Raw genomic sequence first — 22,531 nt, forward strand, 5'->3', positions numbered from 1 at the left:
CAATATCGCGTGACATTGTATGTTTGATGGTTACTGTTTGCCTGCTCTGCCTAGATCAGTGGTCGGTAACCTTTTGAGTCAGAAGAGACGAAAATTATAATTTTTCAAAATTTCAATGTTCAAAAGAATCACATTTGTTAGTTGTATGTAAAACTTTTCTATTTTCTATTTCCTATTTTCTATTTCCTAAATAACACAAGGTTTCATGCTTTGTCTCCGGCAGCTCTAGTTTTGAAAACTAAGTTCATTCAAAACAGAACTTTGAAAATTCCTTTTATTTTTTTGTCTGCAACACTGTGAAATTTTATTCTCTTTTTAAAACTGAAGCTTCAGTCAAGAATCAGCATGCTCTAAAATCACAATAGATTTTTCTTTCTGTTCTTTGCCTTCATTTAGTTAAAAATGTGAATTTGATGAAATTTATGAGCATGTTGGAACAAATTGTTATTTTCTTTATATTTTTAAGCATAAATCATAACATACTGTGGTCAACATGGTTGCTCAGAAATTAGAATCTTCAATATAAGGGACTTAGAAATTTTTTGTGAAACAAAAATATTTGGTAAAACATATTTTGAAAAAAAGTGGGGAAGAATTCCTTCAATTAAAGTCATATTACAATACTGTTTTTTTAAAGTTGCGAATGCCACAAAGATGGTAAAACGACTATAAACGGAACAAAAAAAAAACAATACGGTTTTGTTTGAGAAAACTTCAATATACGAGCTTATGGGTTTTTCGCAAAACTTGGGAAACTAGTAAATAAAAAAAACCCTAAAAAAATATTTTTAATATACCTTTTTTGCCTATGAACTTAAATTCTCAACTTTTGTTTTTTTTTATCCTTAAGTTCTTTACATTTAAGTTGCTACAAGAGTATATATAGAGCCCCACAATAGAAACCAAAGAGTCTTAAGAGAGTCTTGAAAGAATCTTAATTTATGTTTCTAAAGAGTTTGAAAAGAACATCAAAAGATTTAAAAGAAAGTCGAAAAAATCTTCAAAGAATAGGCTCAAATATGTTCAATCTTTTCTGGGTATGTTCGAAAAGAGTCTCAAAAATTCCTAAAACAAATTTCAAAAATTCCTAAAAGAGTCTCAGAACAGTCGTCAAAGTTCTTCAAAAATACCTTCCAGAGTCTTAAAGATTCCTCAAGAGTATTGAAGATTTCTCAAGAGTCCTGAAAGCTGTTCTTTCAGCTTTCTGTTAAAGAGTCTCAGAAGAGTTTTGAAACAGCCCCAAAACAGTCAGAAAAATCTCGAAACAATCTAAAAAAAATATAATAAAGTCTCTTAATTATCCTTTAGAGCCTCAAAAGAGTCTGAAAATAGCTTTATAACAAGCTTAAAAGGGTCAAACTCAAAAGAGTCTATAAAAGGGCTCCAGAGAGCCTCGAAATTCCCTCAGAGAGTCTCAACAAGTCTCAAAAAAGATTGCAATTTAAAAACAGTCTTAGACTAGCCCTAAACGAGTCTAAAAAAAGTCCCCAATAATTTTGAAAAAAGTTCAAAAGAGTCTTAAGATATTTGAAAGTGCATCTAATGGCTTTAAAAAAGCTTTTAAGGTTGTTCTTATAAGAGTCTACAAAGAATATCGAATCAAACATAAAATAATTTTGATAGGGTCTCAAATGAATCTCAATAGACTCTGAAGAGAAGCTCAGGAAAGTTCCATATGAAACTTTTTTTTAATTTAAAAAACGTTTTTGCATTTCTAATTTCTGGTTGAATAGTTTTTTTTCTCACTTGTCTTAATGTTTATTTTCAAACTTAAATTTGGTAGTCATACTTGTTATTCTAATTTAATACAAAAAAATGCTTCTCGTCAAAGTCAGTAATGTTTTTTTCGATTTGGTATTCATACCTAAATTTTTCTGATAAAAAAAGTATCAGTTGATCCATATAGTAAGGTTAATTGGTTGGATAAGCAAAGTTTTAAGTAGGTATACAGGTATTTGATTGAAATATTATTTGAAATTGAGCCACATGAGGCGCGCGAGCCACAGATTGCCGACCACTGGTCTAGATCATTAAAATATTTATAAAACAATGACTGTCACTCTGTATATCATCGTTCAAGAAGTTCAGAGTCAAGAGTCAGTTGAAAATTACTTTTAACTGAAACAATAATATAAATAGGGGAGAGTGGGGATACTTGATCCCCTTTTCTTAGTTTCACCATATCTTTTTGTAAAAATTTAGCACCTCGCTCTCTTTTACATTTTCTGACAGCGTGTTACTTCAAGTTTCTATGCTCCTAAAATTAGAACGATACTTGAACCCGTAGATGAACTAGAAGCATTTTCGTGGGAGTAAAAAAAATGCGATATTTTTGAAGTTAAGGGAGACTTGATCCTTCAGGAAGCCCTAATCCATGGAAAAAATAAAAAAAGAAAACCCCAAAATAGAATGTAAATTGACTATTTTGGTCATGTTTGTTCTCATTTCACAATCCATAATTGTCAGAAATAAAATTATATAGCTTATTCTCAACCCTTATGACATTGCATACTTACGGGCGCAATTTTTTATAAACAAGAGAAAATCAATTATTTTAGCCCTTTTCTTCAGATGATTGATGAATGAATATTAGCTATTGGATAAATATTAGTAATCTCGTAATCAGCAATGACCACGATCCATTGAGAAGAAGAATATACCGGGATCATTTGTGCCTATACATTAGGGATCAATTGTACCCAAAATCAACATTTTAGAAAACTTTTTCTGAAAAAAGTTGGGAGTTTTCCATCGCTTTGAAAATATTGTTTTTTTAAATTCATTTTATACTTGAAAGATTGATGTATTGGAATAAATATTTTTGTTATAATATTTCCATGTTAGGAACATTTTAAAATGATGAAAAAAGATCTTCAAGTCACATTTTGTGAAATTTGCCAAACAAAATTCAATAACTCACACAATTATTTAGTTAAAAAATTTTAAGCTCCATGCATTGTTGTTTTGCTCCATTTAGCACATTTTTTTTAGAACATTTGATCTTTGTACGGCATTCCAGTTTGGAGATATAGCTAAGGAATCAAGTATCTCCAGGGATCAAGTATCCTCATTCTCCTAATCAGAAAAAAAATTACATCCCCCAGTTATCTGATCACCTTTCTGCATTGAGCACAGAGACATGGATTGCAATTTCGCATAGCATAACCCGAAAAAAGGTCTTGCAATTCGGTAGCATGTATGTATGCTAATTTTCTCACACAAACCGATTCGAAAAATAGTAGAACAGCCATGCGCATCCAATAAAACAGCACCGGTTTTTGGTATCAAAAGTACATTTACCTTTTGCAAACATCACCAGAGCGGTGTCAAATCAAGTTTATTTGCAAATCCAAGCTGTCATTCTTATCAACGATTTGCAAAATCGATTCAATACTCTTTTGTTTGGTAACTCACCCAATTTCTGAAAAAATGAGAGCTAAATTTGAATTACAAATTTATTAATAAAAAAGGAGAATTTATTCTCTTCTATGAGCTTTGACTCAGACCATCGGAACCGTTCACTCGAATGCTAACTTACCCAAACGTTGGATTTTACGTTCACATCAATTATGCGATCAATCTCACTCGGAGAGGTCTCCTGAAGTGGCTTAAACTGGACGAGACCAGCATTATTGATCAGAATATCAATCGGACCGACATCCCGATAGATTGTGTCAGCGAGATTTTGAACATCCGCAAACGAAGACACATCAACCCGAAACGGATGAGCCGAGACATTATGTTTCCGCAAATCTTCGCAAGTACTTTCTGCCGCTGCCAAATCAATATCCACGATCACTAAGTTGCAACCTCTGTTGGCCAACTCTGTGGCCATCTGTTTACCCAACCCGTTGCCTCCTCCGGTAATCTAATACGGGAAAACGAGAAAAATTTCCACAATTTACTCAAATCTTCCATATTTCAAAACACATTCCACTCAGGTATACCAAAGCCAGTTGACCCTTCACATTTCGCGGATCTTTAGGCACTATCAATTGATACAATTTTCTTCCTAAGATTGGGCCACTCAGTATCACAACTTTGACGAAATCTATCACCACTGTCAGGATCATGAATAATCGCTCCAGGTGCAAACTTTTGCCACTCGCTGATCCCGCCGATCGAGTATCAGCTTGCTTCATTGACCATGACACTGCAACGCCCGAACGGAGAGACATATTTTTTTAAGATGTTGCTGATTCGAACTTGCTAAACCGACTAACGCAAAAGCTAAGCTCAACCAGTGCGTTGCACCTAACCAAAATTTTTGGCAAGAAATAATAATGCCAAAGCGCGGGTGAATTCCACGGTTGATGGCTGTTGATAACCGATCCTTTCGGACGACGGGCTTCACCTTCGTGACGGCAAACATGAAACCTTCCTCAACCATAACTGATGCGAAACAAATTTCATGTTGATTATTTTTAATTGATCTCCATCTAATAATGTTTCTCACTACGTAATGCGTTCCGCCAATACAATGGGAAGGAAGGATACGTTAGTATCGTTAGAGGAAAAATCAAACTCAAAACCGAAACATATAGAACTGAGGGCCACTTTCAACCTTGATACCATCGCGTCGTCGTTTGATTCCATGATCATCACATTATTAAATTGTCGTAGGCACACTGACTTACGTTTTGTAGACGAGGTCATAACATTTGATGTGTGTTTTTGTTTGCGTGGAAGCCTAACTACCGATAGTTGATGGGCTTCATTAGCACATTTGAACAAGCAGGGAGCGTCTATCGGCTTGCGCAAAGCGCGATGCACCGTGTAAGCACCATTGAATGAATTAAAACTTAAGACTGTTGTCGAATGTTTGATTTAATTAATTAGATTCTTCAAATTTGCACCAATTCCACGAGACAAACGTCACGAGTAAATAGATGAGTTAAATATATACCTACTACCTAACATTCGTTGAATCAAAAATAAATTACCTAACGCACATCAAAACTCAAACAGCAGTTACAAATTCAACAGTTTCAAAAAGGATTGTACTTGGTGAATAATTACGCTACACAACTAGAGTTGAACTTCAGCCTAACTATAATCAAGTTTTTTTTAATAGTTTTTAGAATTCCCTGAGTAAGGTGAATGAGGACATTGACTTATTATTTGAGAAAATCGTAAATTTAAGAATCGCGAAACAACAAGAACAAGTTCATTCAAGCTTTCATTTTTTAAAACGTAAATTACCGTATTTAACGGTGTATATACAGTCATTGACAAAAGTTAGTTATCAAGATAAATTTCCCCCATCATCTTGCATATGGTTGTTTTATGAAATGATTGTTTTATGAAATAAACTAGGGTAGAATAGGGACACTTGATCTCATTTTCTTATTTTTATCATAACTCTTTGGAAAAATTTAGCAACTCGTCATCTTTTTAATTCAATGGCAGTGTGTAATTCCAAGTTTATATACTCCAGAAGTTAGAAGGATACATGAATCCGTAGATAAACTAGAAACATTGTCGCGAGACGAAAAAAAAGTGATATTTTTAAGTTAAAGAAGACTTGATCCTTTATTAAAGGAGACATGATCCTTTATTCAGGATGCCCTAACCATTGGCAGCTGTCAGCGATCTTTTCGGAGTTCCGTTTAGCAAACAACCTTTTAAGTTGGTAATTTGCTCAAAGCTGCAAATCATTCAATTCATTTAGTAAGGTTACAGTTTATTTCATAGATCTAATTTACATATTAAGTCTCCTATTCTCGCAAATTCGTGGAAGATCTGATTTTATTGATATAGGAATCGTAGCTTTACAGGGTCCGGCAATTGAACTGCTACAAAACTTTAAGAGTTATTATTTCGAAGAATACAAAACTGAGTTAGACGACACCTTGTCACCTTGTCAACAATATGTCTAAGATGTCAGAGGATATTTTTGTTAATTTTGTAATCAAGTGTTTTTTTTTTTTTTGTAAAAATAGTCCTCGAACCTTAACGTAGTGCTTTGGTTGCCTAGTTCCAGGCTGTGAAACGGTAGAAAGACATATTTCGTGAGTTGTCCAATGAGTGTATGTATTTTTGTTTATTTTGGCTAGCACTTGGAAGATAACTGGAGATCAGAAGTACTTAAGTATAGTATGGTGGGGATCGTCAAGCTACAGAGGTGACACCTACCATGGTGAAGATCATCAAGATGCACCCTGAGAGAATTTCTTGACGTAGTAACACTAATTTGGCGATAGAACTACAGATTTTGGTAGCCAGAAAGATCACGAACCTGTGCAAACGTATCAAAGGCCACAAGACGACAGAAATCTGTCTTATTAAAGGTCTGGGTCGGAATCGCCCGTACTTTCCTGGTGAAGATCAACCGAACACCCTGAAGAGGTGTAGATCAATCAATTTACGTATCAAAAATAGTTCTACGGCATGTTCTCGAACTGTGAACATGTCCTAATTTTGGTTTTGGTTGGTGGTTTTTCAGCAGAACTTCGCATTGGCTTACGAATCAATGAAGAATTTTATTGTTTGTTCTACATTCAAAATATAACAAAGATTCTGTTATTTTTCAAAAAAGAAACAAGAGTAAAAGAATTTACATTTTAGTTAACTATACATCATTTGCAACTTTCGCTTTAGTACTATGACGATGAAATGAACTAATGAAAGCAAGAATTTATCATTTTAAAAGTATAATTCCGAGTTTATAACGGCATTTCGGTTTCAATGACTTAAGGTGGATGTGAGTAGTCAATCAAGCTAAGCTAAGCTAAGAACTTAGCATTGGCTTACGAAGGAAAGAGGTCCCAATTTTTGTGTGCGAATTTTTTTCGAGGGTTAATTTCGAGTACGGAGTGGTCGGGGAGTTGGCCGGACCTGAACCCTATGGACTTGGCTGTCTAGGGTATACAGAAGTCAGAAGTCTACTCTGCAAAACATGACGGGTTGGAAGTTCTGAAGCGCCATCTAGTTGAATCCTGGGGCAAAATGCCACACAAACCACCTGCGGGATTTTTAGAATATGTGCTATGAGCTTCTGCAGCGAGTGGTTATGCTCAAGGACAAAAAATCTAAAGGCGCCAATGGATTTTAAAAATATGATCTGTTTTGATGTGAATCGTATTAAATTTGAAAGAAAAAGTTTTTGTTTTGATCAAATTATTTGTTAGTTCCATATACTTCAATTGCCGGACCCTGTAATATGATAACGATTCAACTACAAGTGACGTCTAATGTACAAAAAATGAGGGAATACGATCTGAGTTAACCTTACTATAAGCTGTCATCTCTGGACTCTACTGCTCTCTGCTGAATCTCTCGTCGGGTGCACCGGGCAAAAATTCACGCAACAGCAGCAATCAATCAAAATGCAAAAATAAAAGGTCTGTTGGTTGACTATTTAATCAAAAGTTCGCCTTCTACCCTATAGCAAGGTTGCCGAAAAAAATACTGTGTTTTTGAGACAAAAAATTCTGAATTTCTGTGATTTTACCCAAAAATTCTGTGATGGTTTTCTGTGATGCTTTTTCCTTTATTTTCATAGAAAATTCATGATAAATTGGGTGTTTTTTACATTGAAGTATGGCAAAATCAATTAAAATTATATATCCCATCATACTTTTTTAATTTAAGGTAAAAAAATCTTAATTTTGTTTTGGCTAAAATATCATAATTTTGGAAATCGATTCAAAATTCAGAAATTCTGTGAAATCTGTGAATTTTTCAAAATTCTGTGTTCTGTGACACAGATTCTGTGATGAAAATTTGCTCAAAATTCTGTGAAATTACAGATTTTTCTGTGATTTCGGCAACCTTGCCCTATAGCCCTATTGTCATTGCATACTTGAAGGCACAATTTTCTAATTTTAAGATTAAAACGGTTTTTTTAAGTCCTTTTTATCAGTTAGCTACTGGATAAATATTAGTAGCGTAAGAACACTATATATTGACCACCATCTTTGGGCTTCAGCCAATTTGTGGACCACAAAAAACAACGAAAGGTTTTTTGGATGAAATTTGGATAGTGTAGCTTAAGCTTGCTTTACAGCTGTGAATCGATATGATTTTTTTTAACGGAAATATGTTTTTAAACCATCATTTAAGCCTTTTTATTCAAAATTGTTTTTGTCCCAATAATTGAACACTATGATTCAAATATTGAACAGCCAATGTTTTAATTACTAAACACGTAAACATTTGAAATCATTGTATACATTTAGGAGTATTTCATTCAGCAGGAAACATTGTCGGGACGACCGGGACAATTTGGGTTGAGCTAGTAACCAAGAAACAGTTTGTTTATGTTTCCAAGCACCCAACAGACGTTTGTTCAATAATAGGCCATGGAAGCGAAAAGTTATTCTTTCTCTCCTTAGAGCAAGTTCACTGGTGTTGGGAAAAATAGGTAGAAATTTTGACATTTTGAAAATTTTACCATGCAAAAATGTTTTCAAGATCTTGGGGCGTTGTATTTTTTACAACACTGTTTCTATTTCAGCCGTATGTGATAAAAATATTGCTATTTTTGAACCACAGCATGCGACAATACAACACGTGTTGTAAAAAAAACTTGAAGGCCACAGATCTTGAAAATGTTTTAACATGGCAAAATTTTCAAAATGTGCCATAAGTGTCAAAATTTCTACCACTTTTTCCCAACATCAGTGAACTTGCTCTTAGGAAAAATCCGTATGATCTGCCAAAAGTTGGGTGAAATTTCAGTTGCATCGCACTTGCACTAGTGGAAAACCATCGCCCAAATTAGGCACTGCTTCCATCGCCTATTAATGGTACATGCATTTCTTTGCGAAACAGGTATGGTAAGATTGAATGTCCGATAATTGAAACATTGGCATTTTCAGTGTTCCAAGGATTGAACACTGTAATTTGTAAAATTTTAAGATAATACAGATAATAAAGGCTGCCACTCTTCCATAAATCATTAAAGAAAACTTATTGGAAAACAGTCACGATATTATTATAGAGTTTTAATTGTTTTTCATCCATTCTTTCCATTGAAGCAAGGTCTGTTTTCTGTTTGCAGAAATATTAAAGTTTCGCAGATTGTCGCTCTTAGAGTCCGAAACTCTTGAAAAAAGTTGAACAGATAAACAAATGCTGCAACAGTGACACATCCATTTTTGATTAATTTTTCTAGTGTAAGTATGTATTTGATTAAATTGGTTCATGTTTTACTAGTGTTCAATATCTGGTGCCGTAAAACGGGATAACTTTGATCTCCGGGGTAATTTTGACCAACAATAAATTTTTGCACATTATCATCAATAACTCAGTCTATAGTTTTAATTTTTGAAAACTGTTTTCTATATTTAAAAGCCTATTTATTGATTATCAAACAAGCAAAATTTGGTTTGTATTTGAAATTTTTTCTATTAGTAAAAATTCAATTTCAAAATCCTAAAATATCAATGTCTTCTAAGGTTCGAAAACAAACAGCTCTCCTGATGATACCAAAAAGCTTTTCGAAGCAAACGGAATGTTGAAAATGAAAGAACAACTTGTTTTCTTTAAATATGTGTATTTATAGTGCTATTTTTATAGTCATTTTGTGGTAATTTTTTATATTTAAAAAATAAGGACATTTTCCAAGAGTAAACCCGTATTGGACAAATGGGTAGAAACCCTATCAAATGGTTAACTTTGAAGAAAAATGGAAATAATGGGAGGGTCTAGAGGAATATGTGAAGGTAAAATTTCATTTGTATTTAGTAGCTCAAACTATTTAGCAATTAATTTATTTTTTGTATTAAATGTATGCAGCATAATAATTCATTTTTTCGATTTAAAATGTTTTTAAAAGAAAACGTTAAAAAGCAAGGTAAAATTTATAAACAAGCATTTGTAAATATTATGAAGGTGTTTTGTTTCCTTTATGATCAAAAAAACTCGTAAAAACCTTCTAAAATAAAGACTGATCAATAGACTGAGTCGATTTGGGGTCATTTTTGAATTTCTCAAACCCTGGCGTCTTAAAAGCTTCGTTTTGGTCTGAAACTCATCCATGATTTTTGCAGAATTTTTACGTAACGTTTACATGAGTAAATTTGGACTTTTAGATTTGTATGGGAAAATTCAATATTTTGTACTGAAAAATCAACAACATTTTTGTTTCTTCTATGAAACCGACCCTGCTAATGGGTTTTGTGCCAATTTATAAATTCTCACCAGGAAATTGTTCGCTGACCAACTTTGTCGAAGATCATAACTTTGCATCTTTTTAGACAAAAAAGTTATTAGCTGTTAAACAGGGGAATGTTTTTTTGGTTTGATAAAAAATAAAATCAATTGACACAACTTCTGTGCCTCTCGAAGTATTGCATGAAAAGAAGTCATGCAATAGGTACCTCGCTAGGCACCCAGCAGTGGTATCAATTGAATTTATTGTTTATTAATGCCAAAAGACACACACCTGTTAAATATCTAATAACTTTTTTTGTCTTAAAAGATACGAAGTTATGATCTTCGACAAAGTTGTTCAGCGGAAAATTTCCTATGAAGAACTTATAAATTGGCACCAAAACCCATTAGCAGGCTCGGTTCCACAGAAAAAACAAAAATGATGTTGATTTTTCAGTACAAAATATTCAATTTTCCCATATAAACCTAAAGGTCCAAATATACTCATGTAAACGTTACTTAAAAATTCTGCAAGAAATCATGAATGAGTTTTGGACCAAAACGAAGCTTTTAAGACCCCAGGGTTTGAAAAGTTCAAAAATGACACCAAATCGACTCAGTCTACTAATCAATGTTACCCCAAAGTATCAGATTCAAAACAGAGACGAAATCGATTTTTAGAAGTAGTCTAAGAAATTTGTGCAACCATGTTTTACGTTCATAGGAGTCCAGTACTGGTTTTAAAAATATGAAACATGCCACATTCCCCTGTGATCAATATTACCCCGGATTACGGTACCTGTTCAATAGTGCTTCTATCCTATATTATATTGGACAAATATTACTTATTTCGTGCTAAGCAATGATCACGATCCATTCAAAAGAAAGAATATATCTTTTTGGACTTACGGGACGGGATCAATTGAACCCATAACATACATTTTGGAAAACTTTTCTGAAAAAAATTGAGAGTTGACTATCGCTCATATTGCTAAATTTTTCAAACAAAGTTCAATAACTCAAAAAAAAAAAATTTTTTAAAATTTGTTGAGGTAACAGCAATGTTGTTGTGTACTAACTGATACTTTTTGAGTCCCTAAAGACTACCATGAAGGTTTCTTTTTTCGAAAAATTATTTAACTAATTTGTTAGACCCATTTTAATTTTTATTATGAGAAAGTAACCCAAGTAACACCGATAATTTTATTAGACTGTTCAAGCCGCCTATAAAACCAAAACTTTATCTAATAGCCTGCCATAAAATTTTAAATGTTACTTGGGAAGTAACCGTATAAGGTAAAAGGGATAAATTCATCAAAATTTAAAAGTAAAATAAGTCAAAACGTGCCATCTGTCCTAAAAATATCAACAACTGTCATATCAAGCATCGACTCTGACCATTGAGATAGATAGCATACACTCTCAGATGTCCTTATCTACTGTTTTTCAGTTCTCCATTGTTCCTTAATCTTTTTCACCGAGGATTCTTAACCTGCCTCTTAAATTGGTTTTGGAAGTATTTTAAGACGTTTAGGGGTATTATACAGTATTTACTCTCGTACATAATGAGGGAGTAATCACGAGGAAAACTCAATTTCTTCACGAAAAGTTAGAGGTCAAGTTATAGAATGGCCGAACAATCCAGTTAGAAATTTTTTTGAGTTTGAACATTTTATGTTTTGAAACATAAAGGCCTCTCAAGCACTCATAAAGCATAGTTAATCTGAAATCTGGACGCAGTGTATATTATACCACAGCGCTCCAAGTAGTCGGATCTAGAATGTTTTGACAGTACTTTGTTTCGGAATATTTTCTGTATCAGTTCTGAAAATTTCATAACGATTCGTTTTGTTTCAAAAATTCGTATTAGATGCATACTATCTATCGGCAGGTTCATACCAAGCGTCATAGTGGAACAAAGGATCGGAAAATGCCGACCGGTGCACCGACAGAAGGATTTGTCTGCGCGAAGGAAAACGATCTTATCAGGCCAGTAAGCAACCAAACCGGACATAGAAGCAGAATGTAGTAGCCAAAGGACGTGCCCGGAAGCTATACAACAAGATTCCAACGAAGTACGACGGATGCATCCTCATGGATGACGAAATGTACGTGAGTATGGACTTTGGGCAGCTTCCTGGCCAAAATTTTTACAAAACTACTGATCAGGGTGATGTTCCCGGCAAGATCAAAATCTATTTTGCCGATAAATTTGCAAGAAAGTGTTTGATCTGGCAAGGTATTTGAAGCAGCGGACGAAAAAGCACGGTTTTTGTGACAAACAAGACCATGGACTCCAAGGTGTACAAGGAGGAGTGCGTGAAAACGTTTTTTCCCCTACATTAGATCTCACAAAGGACCAGTTAAGTTTTCGCCAGATTTGGCAAGCTGGTACCACTACAGCAAAGAGGTACTACAGTGGTATCGGGCGAACGGGTAGATTTTGTCAAAAAGACATCAACCTACCCAACTGCCCTCAATAACGCCATAACGAAAAAAAAATTGGGCAATTGTCAAGCAGAAGATGAAGAAGAATGGTAGGACGACTCGGGATGCAACAGGTATGAGGAGATGGTGAAACAAAATGGCCGCTGAGGTTAGCGAACAGGGTGCCCAAACTATGATGAGTGGTATTGTAACACTGTTACATGTTGTAAATAATTGCATAGATATATTGTATACATTTTCTTAACTGTTATTTATTTATTTATTTATTTAATATTCGTTATTTATTTATTTAATATTCATTATTTATTTATTTAATATTCGTTATTTATTTATTTAAGATTCGTTATTTATTTATTAAATACTATTGTATAGTTTTGTTACTTATTTATTCGTTATTAGATTACCAACAAAGAGCAACTAGACCAATAAGCCTTTCCACAAAAAGAATAATTTCAAACTATTCGTTTCGAGCCAAACGATCTTGCATGCCACTTCGCATACTAGCTTTTTCTCAAAGGAAGTCGAACTCATAGGTTTTAACATGGCGTTCTTGATTTGGCGTCGCCTTCTGAATTGGACCTAGTAAATGTTGAGATTCAAGGGCGGATCGGGATGAGAAGGAAGATTGATGTTATGGGGGAATGAAAGGGATATTGCCAACCCGTGCCGAGAGCGTATATATGACAAGAACCGACGCTCGAAAGGTCGATGACCGTCTTCGGAGATCATCGGATTTCCTTTGAAATAAACCAAGATTTTAAAAAACTTGCGACCTAACTGAGGATCCCAGGAATTCACCTCTTTGACTTCGATCCTGCCCGTGATAAAGGCCGTAGCGAGTGTTTGTTTTTTTTTTTATTTGTTCCGCGTGTAGTAAATGATAGCGCAGTTAGCTAGCTAGTTGTTGTGCGTGTGTTTTAAATCGTGTGCAAACCTTCAAAATAAAAAGCCGTTCAACGGCTTTTTATGTAGGAAGCCACCACAACGCTTCTAGCGATACACAACCACCACTCGAGCCCGCTATAGGTCCACGGTTCTGGAAACAAGGTTTTCCCGGCTCTGGATTGCCGGAAGTGAACCACCCGTCAACACGTGGTTTCAGTGGTCTGGCCCGTTACACCCCTTCCAGACCACCTAAACATCCAGTTCCTTGATCGAAATCATCACCGCTAAACTTCATCAACATCGACACGCCGTAAGGTAATCCGTTCCCGGTCTCTGAGTCCGTCGGTGATATTCCGCCAGCAGAAGGATCTATTTTCGGCAACCGGCCGACCAATCAACTCTACTTTGCCGACGTAAGCCGAATGGTACTGTAAGTACAGAAATAGATCATACCCATGCGCATGTGAGGAGATATTTTTGGCCAACTATAATTAATTAGCCACACACAGTTTTGGAAACCCTTCCGATCTGAGGTTTCCCAGTTGGGCTTAGCCAATAACAGCCCATTCTGAACCAAAAGCACACGTAGGGAAAGTAATAGTAGGAAAAGGAACAATAAAGTCAAAATGTAATCCTAGGTAAAACCAAATAAAATAACTAGAATAAGATTTTGTAAAACCATGTAAATACGTTCTGATCTTGTTTTTTCTCGTTCGCCAATATACGACACAACATGTCTCGTCAACCCACTAATTAGATCTACTTACTTTCCCAGAACTTAAAGTCGAAATTGAGAAAGTCGTTTCACGTGTTCTATCCGTTAGTTTATAGTCTAATTTTTCCTGTAGTTTATTTTCTTCTGCTTCGGGACGAACTGCTCGAGAAATCAGTTCCCTCGCTTACGCCTCGATCACTAAGGGGAGAAGGGGAAAGTGAGTTCCTCCTGTGACGAGAACGCAAGCGTGTGTTTTTTCAAACGGATAGACCGTGGTTTGCGTCCCAGCTACCTCTTCGAATCGAAGGTGTAACTTCCGGAGTAATTTTCTCTAATGTTGGTCTTCCCGATTGTTCCGCATCCGTTTTTGGATCTTTAGGAAAACCCGCCCTGAGGTTGGGATTCTCGCCGGGCAACAACCCTTGACGAGCGGTCCTCGAAAGAGGTGGCGCTTAAATCGCTCGTTTACGAACGCAACAAAATATTCAGAGATTCTCATCCCTAGTCGCACACGTGCGTACTTACACTGGCATCCCGCGCCTGCTACAACTGGCGCCCAACGTTAAAAAAAGAGGCTGGTTTTTTCAATAAAGGCTCTAGTTTTGGGAAATAGAAAATTTTTCTTTCAGATCATTTATAAAAAAACAGTCATTATCTCATAACATTGTAATATATTGGTTGTTTAATTATTGCTCTAATATAGTTTGAACATAATTTTGTTGGTACATAGTGTCCTATTTATTGCTTATTTTGATTGAGAGTGGTTACATAATTCCCAAATTATAAACTTTCTTCGTTATTATACATTTTGTCATACATTGAGATCTAGACATACTTTATTCGGTTCTTGTTTAAATAATTGTTTATTGGTATATTTCATTATTAATTACCCTAATCTAGTCTTATTTGCTATTTTTTACACCTTATTTAATTAACTTATTATTTTGTTCAGGCAATTTGTAGATATAGTTCGTTAAATTATTATTTATTTATCAAGTTCATGTTATAAATGTTCAATTGCGTCGCCTCGTACTGTTCAATTAAAAATTTCCTGGCGGATATTTTGATACTTTGTTCTTTAAATCGTCCTAGTTATAGAAACACACAAATTGTGATAATATTGACGTAAATAAAAAAAATCGTTGAGAAACAAAAGCAACATAGTACAGTACAATAAGGTTCAAAATGTCGATTAGACTACCTTTTGCTGACCATCTTACGAATGAAGAAGCCGAGTATGAATTACTTCTTAGGAATGAATTAGAGAATGCTGGAAGTGACATTCAGTCCAAACATAGACTCCTCAGAAAACTTTTTAAAGACGAACATCTGGGTTCGCAACTTTTTGATCCACCTTTTCCCTTTGAACAAGATGCAAATCGAATCGAAAGTCGAATTTTGGAATTGGTTAATCAGGCTAAAACTAAAGCAAGTGATAGAACTCAATCAAAGTTGAGACACTATTTCCTTAGGTTGGAACGTAATCAGGGGCGAACACAAGAATCCGAGAACAAGAGGTTGGATTTATTGAGGACTATCGAAGAAACCTTAACAAGTCTTACGTCGTTGCCAAATCCATCGGTTTCATATGAGGATGAAGCAGCAGGATTCGGTGGGAATGATAATCGCCCGGTAGATCCACAACGTTGGACAAGAAACTCTCCGGTAAAAACTACAGGAACACCTGGTAAAACAGTCGAACCATTTGAGGGATTACTGAAAACTCCAAGACAAACAGGAACAATTCGCAAAACGCAACCAATATCTCAGGTTCAACCATCGTACGATGAATTGAAGAAAAGAGTCTGGAATCTGGACCATCTAATCGAAAAATTTTCGTAATTTCAGTAGGGAACTATGTAACACTGTTACATGTTGTAAATAATTGCATAGATATATTGTATACATTTTCTTAACTGTTATTTATTTATTTATTTATTTAATATTCGTTATTTATTTATTTAATATTCATTATTTATTTATTTAATATTCGTTATTTATTTATTTAAGATTCTCGCCGGGCAACAACCCTTGACGAGCGGTCCTCGAAAGAGGCGGCGCTTAAATCGCTCGTTTACGAACGCAACAAAATATTCAGAGATTCTCATCCCTAGTCGCACACGTGCGTACTTACACTGGCATCCCGCGCCTGCTACAGTATTCGCCGAAAAGTTCAAGATTTCATCAAAACTACATCTGAAATTTTTTTTCATTTTTTTTTTCATTTAAAATGCAATAAAAGTTCAAATTTTGAGTACATAACATTTTTATTTTGTTTACATAGCTCCGAGATAGACCCGTTTTAATGCGTCCAGATTTAGGATGATCCATGCTTTAAAAAGCTTGTTAATGCCGGTCCGGCATAGAATTTTATACCGATAATTCCACCTCCAGGAAGTTTACTATTGGATAGAGTCTGATTTGTGGGTTTAGAATAGAAGATGTTATTGAAAGATTCCTTAGAATTAAACAAATATGCTGAAATTCGGCAAGGAGCCTTCTACCGTTATCGGACCACCTTAATGAGCAAGGATGTTTCGATTGTTCGTCCTTAATATACTTTATAAGTTTTCAGTGTTTGAAAGTGTCCAATCGTGATGAGATCCAAAAAAATGTTTGATTCAAACTTTATAAGCTTCGAGGAAGAAACAACATTTGGTCGCTTTGTTAACAGACTGCATGAAATGCCATTCACATTATCTGAAATTCATATTTGTATTCTAAGTCCTCAGTTCTACCATTTGATTCTATTCAATTAGATAGCTATTTATTTACTTGCTTTGCTGTACACGTTTTTTTAAACGTGACATCTCACACATATCGGAATGCGTTGAAGAAACGTCACGCAAAACTCACTCCTTATTCTTGTTGATATTTAAACGGTTAGGCTTATTGTTTTCTAATGCATCTGTTTTTCTGGTATAAAATCCTGTACCAGAAAAAAACTAAATATGCTCTAGTCTCAAGGAGAGCTTTTTGAACCGATTATGTATCACTTACCCATACATGAGATTTAATGTTAACATCCAAAATACGACCGGCAAATTCTTCATTGGTATTCTGAAGGGAGTTGAAGTTCACTATTCCAGCATTATTGACCAGGATATCGATGGGTCCAACTGTCGAATTCAATTCGATTGCCAGTGCTGCGACATGCTCGTAGGAAGAAACATCGGCCCGGAAAGCGTACGCCTCAGCGCCAACATTCTTCAGCTCGGAAGCTGTGCGTTCAGCGGCGGCCAAATCGATATCCACCAGTATCACGGTACAACCTCTAGCGGCGAATTGAGCCGCCATGGCTTTTCCCAACCCATTTCCGCCTCCGGTTATCTGAGAGGCAAGGGAAACACGATTTGAAAAAAACTGGACCAGATCACTAAACTTTTCATAATTTATTTACCAAGACCTTTTGGCCGGCAACATCTTTCAAACTCCGTGGCAAAACGGATCGAATTATGGTATAAATCACTATGGGAACCGCTAGCACCAGAACCGTTGCGAAATCCACCACTATCGACACTTTTTCCATGAACACATTCATTGATACAGGACAAATTTCGAACTACAGCATCCCGACGACCACGAGATCGATTGACGCGCATCCGGTTAATGCGAAACGGTCAAACTCTGGCACGAAACTAATTTGCTTCCCGGTTCTGCTGCCTCCGATCAGACTTTTCGACTCATCGATTATTGTTTTGTAGGCAGGTAGGTACTACAGTTCAATGAATTGTAATTGAAGTTCCAAACGCACAAACAAACACAAAAAACCTCCAACTAATGACTTTCAATTTACAGAACCACTGTTTGGTGTTTGCTGGATGGATATTTTTTAACGGTATGAAAATTCAATTGCACGGTGCCCCTCAATGACGTAGTCCGGGATGAGTTTAGTCAGGTACACATTCCTAATTTATGACATGTAGTCAGGCCCTATTAAAATTGCATCAAATGTCAGATTTTTTTCTGCGAAATTGGTTTGCACAAAAGAAGCTCGAATGATTTTTCATTCGATTGTGTCCAAATGGAACGGCTCTGCTATAATTGCAGTAAAGTTTTTTTGCCGGTAGTATGAGCAGTGACTTGTTAAAAAAAGTTCCTTAAATGATTGATTAGGTTCAAGAGGAACATGAATAATTCCCAAATCTCAGGTACAAGAACATGAACAGAAGGCATTTTTCATTTTGTTGAAAGTGTTTTTTCATTGGAATTAATAACTAAGAAACACAAAAATTACAAATTGGGCAAAAGTTTTTTTCAATGTCTTTATTTAAGAGATTCTCAGTTATCACTGGTTCATCACTTGGACCAAAATTATAAATGACTAAAATTACGCTACAAATGTAACTAAAACATGACAAACATAAATTTAACTATTTGAAACCTAGTGTTTTCGCTGAAAATAGAAGCTTAGTTATATGATTACTATTTAAAAGATTTTTTGTCTTTGAAAAACTTTATCCATCAATACATAAGACGTTTTTTTTAAAAAACTGCATAACCACAGAGGCAAAGAAACCTGACTATTAAGACTGACTCATAGGTCATAGCTATATTTTGATATGATTTTTGTAAAAATGGTTTTGAAGATATTTCTACTAAACTAGAAGTGAATATTTCACATATTTTTCGGATTGTTGTCGTTCTTTCCCAACCCCGCTTTCAAACGTGGCCGCGAAATCTAAAATTTTTTTCCTTATTATTGTTCTAACCAAATTTAAAAAAATAGATGTACATGTTAAGCGAAAACTAAATGAATTGATCTTACCAAAATTTCTCATTATCCTTCCAGTTTTCTGTTTTGCATACGAATTTCTAAACTACCATTTTAAATTATTATACAACAAAGTTTATCAATGGCATAGAAATTTCTGATTTCTCACAAAACTCAATCAAAGGAATAGGCTTCAAAAGAGCTGTAGGTACATTATTGTACACAATTTCACGAGATTAATGTTTTATGCACTAGATTCCAAAGACAATGTAAAAGACCTTATTGTGCATTGTAAATGGAGAAACATTTCTAGGGCAAAAATCTTGATTTCCCCCAACAAGTACTAAACTGAACCATTAAGAAAGTAATTAGATTTTTTGTAGTCGGCAATACAAGAATGGAAATACTTAGCTTTGTCCCGTATTCCGACGTCTTTTCGAACCTTTAAGCCATCATCAAGAAGGAAGTTTTTGCTCAATTGTTCAGCAGCCACAATTTCCGCCCTTTTCCTAAAAACAGTGGCCAGGTTCTTTGATCCCTCTGGCTAAATTTGGTGTTTCATCCGAATGCAGTTTTAAGAATTTACTAAATTTTCTCTTCTCAGAATTTCGCAGTCGAAAAACAAACACACCCGTCACAAACAAGCGTAGCCTACTCTCATTAACATGTTTTGAAACATATTGCGTAAAAAGTAAGTAAAAACCATGGTTGGATTTGGGTTTTGTTGTAAAGGGTAAATTTTGGTCACGAATAAAAAGGTTTAGAAATAAAATAAAAAAAAAGCAAGTAAAAACAACAACGTGTGAAATTCCCCTCGTCATTTCATTGCACGTAATTCAGCCCTAGGCCTGCCTTAAAATTTACCTAGTTTTTATGTTGATTTCGCTTTCTTCAATCTACTTTTGTGATATCCATTCATTAAATTCATTCATGAAGTCAAGTTCATGCAACATAAACGCCTTTGGTTAGACTAGTTTAAAAAAACTTGCACGCAAGTATACAATGTTTCGTTCAACGATCATACCTTGTATGCACGGAAACCCAAATTGAGATAAAAACAGAAAATTATAATATAGGTAGCCAGAAAATAACTCCACTCAACAGGAAGAAGAAGCTGCACCTAAGCCGAAGTTTTGTCCAGAAGGCCAAAACTAAGGCTGAGCTTCGAACGTTCAAGGTACAAAAGGCCCCTAATCGCGACGAGAAGAGAACAAGTCCGCCAAAATCCGTGCCAGGAAGTTGTACCCTTTTAAATGTGGATTATCAAATAAGTAAGAATATTGGATTTTGAAATTAAATCCTTACACTTACATCCTTCATAACTTTGACCCACAAGGCGTTAGGCCACAAGATAAAATATGACGCTGATAAATCGTAACTTGTTTTTCATTCCATAAAGTACAAAACTCAAACTTATATGAAATCTTAACACTCTGAAACTCTACATAGAATTTTAAACAAGTTCGGAATTCCAAACAACCATTATAACTTCACAAATTCACTCACTAATTGAACATATCGACATGGTTGTAGCTAAATGACAGGTATTAACTATTCATGACAGTCATTAGAATGCCCAAACTTAGGTCAAAATCCCAGAATCAAATATTTGGTCACTAAAAACTTTCTACAATTAAAAAAATAAGTTAGGGGAGATTTGGAGCATTTGGAGCCTAATAAGCACTCCTTTTTTCTACAAAAGAACGTATTTTCTTAAATAAATTCTCATGATGATTTGTTTCGTAGGAAGTATGGTACAAATTTTTCACTAAAAAAGAAATCTTCTTAGCATCTTTACAGAGAAATATTTAGAAAAGAAACCAGCTAGGTTCTCAAATGACGGAAATATTATAATTTTTGAGCCCCACGAAATAAGCTTTTATAACATTAAAATCATCTTGATCTATAATGTACGTACTGCAACATTATGCACACATTGTTCTCGATTTTCACCATCGTTAAGTTTTGGATTTTTCACTTTAGTCAATTTTAAAATGCGTTTTTACTTAAATTTGTTGAATCGGAGCGAACAGAGCACTTTCAATCGGGGCATGATGAACTTTTTCTGCCGTATAAATAATCTAGCAGCGAATTTAACTCGATGTAGTCAACTCAATTATAGAGCCACAGCTTGACTAGTTTACATCTGACGATTGGGCCTCTGATTAGGGGCCGTCCATTAATGATGTCACGCAAAATTAGGAAAAAATAGACCCCCCCCCCCTTGTCACATATTGTCACAATTTTCGTCACACCCCCTTTTTGTATTACGTCACGTTTTCATGAACCCCCCTCCCTCCTCTCCCTAAGGGATAAAATTTTCGACTCTTTAGAAATTTGATTAAAAATGTATCTTTATTTTAAATTTGTCAGTTTTATTCAAAGAATTGTAAAAAAGGTAACCAACTTTTAACAAGCCTTCATTCATTGCTTAAAACACATTTCAATCATAAGGCCAAAGATTATGTCAATGACCGGGAAAGTCGAGGCAGTATCTGCAGCATCAGCGACGATGTTTGAGATACCATTCAAATCTAGTTCCTCTTCTTCAATCAATTCGCAATCCAAATCTTCTTCACAGGTTAGAACAGCCAAGCATTTCTGTTCACGTTTTGCCACAATTTTAGTGTGGCGGACTTTCCTGAGTGTTGCAGTGGAAATGTTCTTGTGAACTTTCTTATGCTCATAAAGTTTAATTAGTATAATTTTATTGAAAGTAGGATAAAATTATTTGTTATTGTTTTGCCTTTTTTGTAACAATATGTGATGTCACGTTTAAGCTGACCCTCCCCCCCTCCCCCCATGTCACAAATTGTCACAAAAATCGAAACCCCCTCTCCCCTCCTGTCGCGTAATGCCATAATTTATGAACGGCCTCTTATCTCTCCGACACCTTACCAATTGGGCTTTGGCCGGCTAAAAAGAAAAAAGCTTGCTTTTTACTCTTACACAGATTTCCATAAGAATGACAGCTAGTCGGAGTACAATTGGAGTGAAGGCTGTAGTTTTCTCTGTTTAATGCAGGAGAAAACGTATGCCGGGATAGCGAACGCGCCGATCGCCTCTAGGCCAAATCGTCAGATGAAACAAGTCAAGTTGTAACTCTATTATTCACTTGACTTCACCGAGTTGAATTCGCTGCTAGATTCATCGGCAGAAAACGCTCATCGTGCCTCAAATTAATGATGCTCTTTCGGGTGGTTCTCATTATGCCCTGCAGTGACTGGTTTTCAGCTTTCAGCAAAAAAAAACAAAATTAAAATGCATTTTTAAACGTTTTCATCCACTTTTTAAAGTTTCTGCCAGTTAGGAAATAGACTTTTTCAGTGTCTGAACACGAAACAATGATGTAATTCACATATTATAGTTGTTTTCTTGGTTGAATAAGCGTTTTCCTCAAGGAGACCATTATGTCCTTATCTCCCCTATGTCATAACAAACTTTCTTTTCTTCTCTTCTTGAAAAATTAAATTTCAGCCTCAAGTTGTTTGTTTTTTTTCTTCCTTTTGCTCATATCTCCATCTAAAGGATTTTGATTAATTATCAATTAAATTCTATAAGTGCATAAAATTTGATGATACTTCAATTAAAAAAAATCCTTCTTAAGATAAAAAAAAACATTTTTATATTCAGTGTTAAATTTCAAATGAATTAACAGAATTTTAAATTAC

The 22,531-nt window shown here is 35.1% G+C and overlaps 1 protein-coding gene across 3 annotated transcripts in view; it reads right to left on the bottom strand.

The window, feature by feature from the left end:
- LOC129748901 (17-beta-hydroxysteroid dehydrogenase 13-like) overlaps window positions 1–17,826 on the bottom strand; it is a 43,705-nt gene extending 25,879 nt beyond the window's left edge. Inside the window, exons 1-2 of one of the 3 annotated variants that reach the window (XM_055743690.1) lie at window positions 17,553–17,826; window positions 17,147–17,476 (exon numbers count right to left, since the gene is read on the bottom strand). In XM_055743690.1, the coding sequence (XP_055599665.1) occupies window positions 17,147–17,476; window positions 17,553–17,687 (465 nt within the window). In that variant the 5' untranslated portion in view covers window positions 17,688–17,826. Of the gene's footprint in view, window positions 1–3,538; window positions 3,869–3,947; window positions 4,515–17,146; window positions 17,477–17,546 lie in introns of those variants that run through there. The other 2 variants (XM_055743689.1, XM_055743688.1) reach the window with 2 other exon arrangements.
- Window positions 17,827–22,531: the final 4,705 nt, after the last annotated feature.

The sequence above is a fragment of the Uranotaenia lowii genome, chromosome 2, assembly GCF_029784155.1.
Source record: "Uranotaenia lowii strain MFRU-FL chromosome 2, ASM2978415v1, whole genome shotgun sequence".
NCBI lineage: Eukaryota > Metazoa > Arthropoda > Insecta > Diptera > Culicidae > Uranotaenia > Uranotaenia lowii.